The sequence below is a fragment of the Palaemon carinicauda genome, chromosome 29, assembly GCF_036898095.1.
Source record: "Palaemon carinicauda isolate YSFRI2023 chromosome 29, ASM3689809v2, whole genome shotgun sequence".
In the NCBI taxonomy this organism is placed as follows: Eukaryota; Metazoa; Arthropoda; class Malacostraca; order Decapoda; family Palaemonidae; genus Palaemon; species Palaemon carinicauda.
The window spans coordinates 51481220-51488719 of record NC_090753.1 but is presented as its reverse complement, the minus strand read 5'-3'; the positions used below and the strand labels follow the sequence as shown (position 1 = coordinate 51488719).

Below are 7500 nucleotides of genomic sequence, written 5' to 3'. Positions count from 1 at the left end.
CATATATGTATATAGATATATATATATATATATATACATATATATATACATATATATATATATATATACATATATATATATATATATATATATATATATATATATATATTTATATATATATGTATATATATATATATATATATATATATATATATATATATATATATATACATATATACAAGTATATATATCTGCCAATAAACTTTCTGCTCAAAATAATCCAAAGAAATACGCCAACTTAAAAAAAAACCATGAAATCTTTCGTTATAGACCATCTCTCTTCGCAGAGTCGCTACTGAGTATCATATCCCTTGGCGACTTTAACTTTTTAACTCGACTTTCCTTATGCCAGACATCATTCGAATGTTGTCCGCCTCTCTTAATACGAGATTTGCTTCGTTTGAGCACGTCTTTCTCCACAGTTACAATATTTTCCATTTTGTATTGGTTTCACTATTACTACTACTACTACTACTACTACTACTACTACTGCTGTTGCTAGTACTACTACTAGTACTGCTACTGCTGTTGCTAGTACTACTACTACTGCTACTGCTGTTGCTAGTACTACTACTATTACTACTACTACTACTACTGCTACTGCTGTTGCTAGTACTACTACTACTACTGCTACTGCAGTTGCTAGTATTACTACTACTGTTACTACTACTACTACTACTACTACTACTGCTGTGATGCCGCTACTACTACTGCTACTACAGCTGCTGTGATGATGCTACTATTACTACCGCTACTGGTACTACTAACACTGTGCAGATGCTGCTGCTGCTGCTACTACTATTGGTGCTGATGCTACTACTACTACTATCACTGCTGCAGCTACTACTACTACTACTACTACTACTACTACTACCACTACTAATACTACTACTGCTGTTACTGCTACTATTACTACTACTACTGCTACCACTACCACTACTACTGCTGCTGCTGCTACTACCACTGCCACCACCACCACTACTACTACTACTACTGCTACTGCTACTACTACTTCTGCTACTACTACTGATACCTGCTGCTACTACCTCTGATGATACTGATGATAGTATTAACGGAACTAAATCAATCAGGATAATTATAGTAGGCCCATACAATAAAGGTGTTCCACCTCAGTTACAATATGAGTAGATGATAGTGATGTTCACAACAGAGGTAATACTAATAATGATATTAATTTTGTAATAATATTAACCTTGGAGGCCTACTTATAATAGATATATTAATTTTGTAATATTATTGATTTTAGAGGCATACTCATCTTCCTCTCACAAGCAAATAAATTCAAAACCAGTGCAAAACATCTCAGCAGTTAGTAGACTGGAACATAAACGACATAACTTGATTTGCAACATTGCTTAGAGCATAGAATTGATAAAGAAATTTGCAACATTGCTATAACAGCCCTAGGATTCACGTTAATCAGAGCGCTTTGATAGTATGCAATGGACGCTGAATGATGCCTGCTAGATTTGACTCTTGTTATAACCAATAAAAACATCGTTTTCCTTATTAATCGCCACCATGAAATGTTTCATTGCTAATTCGAATAGTTATTAGGTCACTTCATACGGTGCTGAGAGAGACTAAAATTCACTCAACTACAACCCTGCTTATCTCTTTCAAGAGAGGAGTGATATCTGTTCATCTTACGCGGTGGACTGTAAGCATAACTGATTAGCCTTCCACTAACATCCTTTTTTACATCTATATTTCCTAATTTCTTTACTATTACCTAAGAAATAATAATAATAATAATAATAATAATAATAATAATAATAATAATAATAATGATGATGAAAATGAAAATGATAATGATAATGATAATGATAATGATAATTATACCTCGTGGTAGAAATATTCAGTGGCCACTTTTCACTTAGTAAGAGTAGAAGAGACTTTAGCTATGGTAAGCAGCTCTTCTAGGAGAAGGACACTCCAAAATCAAACCATTGTTCTCTAGACTTGGGTAGTGCCATAGCCTCTGAACTATGGTCATCCACTGTCTTGGGTTAGAGTACTCTTGCTTAGAGTCCTTTGGCTTATAGCCTCAGACTTTTCCAACGAGCTTTGCAGCTTAGATAATAATAATAATGATAATAATAATAACAATAATAATAATAATAATAATAATAATAATAATAATAATAATAATAATAATAATAATTCTATTTACAACAAATATGGAAATATATCACATAATCATTCACGTGGTAACTTCTTTTTTTTATAAGCATATTTAAGAGAGTTTAATGATATTTTGCAAACCGACTCGGCAAGGAATCTGGGTCAACGTGAATAAGGGCAGCGACCGAGTGACTGATTTGCGTATTCATGAATTCAGATTTAAGACAAGATCTAGAAGACGCAACTTGAATTTTATTAATGCGAAATTCGATTACTTGCAATATGAGCTATGCTGGTTTGTGGATACATACATACATATATAAATATATATATATATATATATATATATATATATATATATATATATATATATGTATATATATATATTATATTTATATATATATATATACGATTCATACACACATATATATATATGTATATATATATATATATATATATATATATATATATACGATTCATACACACATAAATTAATATATATATATATATATATATATATATGTGTGTATATACGATTCATACACACATAAATTAATATATATATGTATATATATATATATATATATATATATATATATATATACGATTCATACACATAAATTAATATATATATATATATATATATATATATTTATTTATATATATATATATATATATATATTTATTTATATATATATATATATATATATATATATATATATATACGATTCATACACATAAATTTATATATATATATATATATATATATATATATATATATATATATATATATCTATATCTATAAAGAGAGAGAGAGAGAGAGAGAGAGAGAGAGAGAGAGAGAGAGAGAGAGAGAGAGAGAGAGAGAGAGAGAGAGAGAGAGAGAGAGAGAATATACTGTATACACCAGTATCCACACAAACAAATTTCCATGGTTTCATAATGTAAGTCACGACTTAATAGCTCACGATAGGTAATTCTGAACATTTAACCCAACTTGTGGTTTACTCACGCAAATCTCCGCCATCCACGAGAAAATATCTTTTCTAAATTCCCGAAAAGGAAGAACGAATGTTTAAACCAACAACAATCTGGCATTGCCCATTGAACAAGAGTTTAAGTTAACATTATCCTTTGGAGCGTAGCACATTCTAATTCGGTTTTGTCGGCCGATTTCGACTTTGGAGAATTCTTGGGTCTTTTGGAAAAGGAGAATCTCTCTCTCATTACACTGGAATTGCCGCCTTTGGTCACCTGAAGCTTCCAGTTGTAATGGCTTGATTAAGGAATGCTTTAGTTGGCTGATGTCTTCCACTGGCTAATTTGGCGATACAATACTCTAAATAGTGTGCAGTATTTCAGAGTCAATTTCAGCAGTATTTCTAAGTATTCCTTTCGAATAAATCTACTTTAAATGATAAGGATATTTAGAATGGTGCGGTTAAGTATTGAATAAAAATGCTAAATATGATTAAAGGTTTTAAAGGCGATTTATAAATGCCAGAGGCAAGGGACAGTGATATTGCTCTAGCTAGTAGGACAATGCCCTTAGAGACTGACCATATATGCATATGATCAGTGCCCAAGCCCTCTCTCCACTTAAGCTAGGACCAAGGAGGGCCAGACAATAATTGCTGATGACTAAGCAGATAGACCTATAGACTCCCGCAAATGCCACATCCTTAGCTCACATGGATGGTGAGCTTGCAGAGACCAAAGAAACTAACGAGTTTGAGCGTGACTCGAACCCTAGTCTGGCGGTCTTCAGTAACGTTTAATAACTTATTATAGAATATTGAATAAGGAGTTTAATGTAGCCTAGATAAAATATTGTTTAGTAAATGGCTGTCATAAGGAAATGGGAATATTTTTGACATAAAAACCCATTTATGAAAATTACCTAATTAAATAACCAGAAAAATGAAACAATCATCTTATGCCATTTATAACAATTATTTTTCTTTATCCGCATAAAAGTTTTGAATCATAAATATAACGAAAATATTTTTGAGTGATAGAAAATTCTTCTTAAAAATGAACTACCCGGAAAAGAATAAAATCGAAAATCATAATATTGTTTCTAAATATATATATATATATATATATATATATATATATATATATATATATATATATATATATATATATATATACATATATATATTCTTTTAAGAATAATTTTGTTATAACCATGAAAAAAATCTTTAACAATGGAAAAAACTCAGTTTTATTTATCTAACAAATAAATAACTATCACATATATATTTTATGAATAACTTATTTTTCCTTACTCTGCAAAATATGTAAACCAAGAATGAAATTTAATTTTTCCACAATAAATGATATTCTATTTTTCTATATATATGATCAATGTAATTTAAGAAAGGCCAATACATTTTAGATCATATCGAGTTCACGAATTTTATTTCTCTTCCTCTTTCAACAAAGAAGGAAATTGTTAAATATTGATATCGTATTACTGTTTGGGAATCATTGTGAGGAAAAGTATTGAATTTGATCAATTAGTACTGAATTGAAAACTCCGGTTTTGTTGTGGGAATATTTTCCCACTATAATGACCTCTGTATAAACAGTTTGTATGAATTTGTGAATATATATATATATATATATATATATATATATATATATATATATATATATATATATATTTATATATATGTATGTATATATATATATATATATATATATATATATATATATATATATACATATATATATGTATATATATATATATATATATATATATATACATATATATATATATACGTATATATATACATATATATATATATATATATATATATATATATATATATATATATATATGTTTTAACAAGGCACCAGAAGAGTTGGAAGACCCAGGCCTACATGGCTGAGGTCTATGACGCCTGAAGTAGGAGGAGATGATGAATGGAAAAGTAATTCTTTAAAAGCTCAGGATACAGACTACTGGCAAAATCTAACCGAGGCCCTTTGCGTTGAAAGGCTTGGGAGGAGATGATGATGATGATAATAATAGTATATAAATTTTTTTCTTTATTACAATTTTCTCATTCATTTGGTCCTTTTGAAATCTAATTCTTTCGAGATTTTCATCTCAAAAGCTTTCACTATTTATCTCTTACTTTCAAACAACTTCAATGATTTCCCTTTGTGAATGAAAATGGCCTCACAGATTGTTTCATCTATTTCGATGTCAGCTTCGGTAAACATCCATCTTTTCTTCCAGCTATTTACAGAGATCCTGAAACTCTCCCGGTTTTGTTTAACTAACTTCTCTCTTCTCCATTTACCCAGAAATTATATTAAGACTTATCATTATTACGGCTTTCATTTATAGTCATTATCAAATTTCATTCTATAATCGATGAATAAGGATATTACGGTTAATTTGATTTACTATATATACAGTAAACTAGTGTACGCGACCCGTTGGAAATGACGGCTAGACAATAGTCAGATTGTGGTTTCCATGTGCACCTGTAGAAGTACCTGTCGAAGCAGAAATTTGCTTCGTTTGAGTACGTCTTTCTCTTTGAGTTACTAACTTTTCCATTTTGTATCAATTTTACTACTACTGCTGCTGCTGGTGCTGCTGCTACTGTTACTGCTGCTGCTGCTGCTACTACTGTTGCTGCTGCTACTACTACTATTACTACTACTACTACTACTACTACTATTACTGCTGGTTCTGCTACTACTACGGCTTCTGCTGCTGCTGCTACTACTACTACTACTACTACCACTGCTGCTGCTACTACTACTACTACTACTACCACTGCTCCTGCTACTACTACTACTACTACTACTACTACTACTGGTGCTGATGCTTCTACTACTGCCACTACTACTACTACTGCTGCTACTACTACTACTACTACTACTACTGCTGCAGCTACTACCACTACTACTACTGCTACTGCTACTACTACTACTACTACTAAGACTACTGTTACTACTACTACTACTACTGCTGCAGCTGCTACTACTACTACTACTACAGTTGCTGCTGCTACAACCACTACTACTACTGCTGATGCTACTATCACTACTACTACTACTACTACTACTACTGCTACTACTACTACCTCTACTACTGTTGCTGCTACTACTACTACTACTACTACTACTACTGTTGCTGCTACTACTACTATTACTACTACTACTACTACTGTTGCTGCATCTACTACTACTGCTGCTGCTTCTGCTACTACTATGGCTGCTGTTGCTGCTGCTGCTACTACTACTACTACTACTACTACTGCTGCAGGTACTACCACTACTACTACTGCTACTGCTACTACTACTACTACTATTACTACTACTACAGGTACTACCACTACTACTACTGCTACTGCTACTACTACTACTACTACTACTGCTGCAGGTACTACCATTACTACTACTGCTACTACTACTACTACTACAGCTGCTGCTGCTACAGCAATTACTACTACTGCTGCTGCTACTATCACTACTACTACTACTACTACTTATGCTGCTGCTACTAGCACTACCACCACTACTACTGCTACTACTACTACCTCTACTACTGTTGCTGCTACTACTACTTCTGCTATTACTACTGCTACTGCTACCTGCTTCTACTACTACTGATTATATTGATGATGGTACTAACGAAACTAAATAAATGATGATAATTATAGTAGGCCCATACAATTAAAGGTGTTCCACCTCGGTTACAATATGAGTAGATGATAGTGATGATCACAACAGATGTAATAATAATAATAATAATAATAATAATAATAATAATAATAATAATAATAGTTTTGTAATATTATTGATTTTAGAGGCATACTAAACTTCCTCTCTCAAGCAATTAAATTCAAAATCAATGCAAGTTAGAAGTTAGTAAATTGGAACATAAACGATAGAACTTGATTTGCAACATTGCTTACTGCATAAAATTGATAAAGAAATTTGCAACATTGCTAAGATAATAAAATTGATAAAGAAATTTGAAACATTGCTTACAACATAAAATTGATAAAGAAATTTTCAACATTGCTTAGAGCATAAAATTGATAAAGAAATTTGCAATATCGCTATAACTGCTGTAGGTTTCACGTTAATAGTATGCCGTGGAAGCTGATTGATGCCTGCTAGATTTGACTCGTGTCATAGCCAATAAAACTAACGTTTTCCTTATAGCCTCTTTAAAATGTTTTATTACTAATTCGAATAGTTATTAGGTCACTTAATACGGTGCTCAGAGAGACTACAATTCACTCAACTGTAACCCGGCTTATCTCCTATAAGAGTGGAGTGACATCTGTTCATCTTACGCGGTGGACTGTAAGCATAAGTGAT

General features: G+C 31.5%; 2 protein-coding genes across 2 annotated transcripts in view; one reads left to right on the top strand and one right to left on the bottom strand.

The window, feature by feature from the left end:
• Positions 1-7500, bottom strand: part of LOC137622188 (zinc finger imprinted 3-like) — a 223888-nt gene that overhangs the window by 164800 nt on the left and 51588 nt on the right. The window lies entirely within an intron of this gene.
• On the top strand, positions 5534-6783 carry LOC137622572 (uncharacterized). The gene is made up of 3 exons (XM_068353178.1): positions 5534-5551; positions 5653-5986; positions 6554-6783. Exons 1-3 carry the CDS (start codon positions 5534-5536, stop codon positions 6781-6783), a joined length of 582 nt encoding a protein of 193 aa, XP_068209279.1.

What these genes read in the sequence shown, in the direction of transcription:
- LOC137622572 (XM_068353178.1), top strand. An exon ending in TACTACTACTACTACTACTG is followed by an intron (nt 5,987 to 6,553) that starts GTGCTGATGCTT and finishes CTACTGCTGCAG; the next exon opens with GTACTACCATTACTACTACT.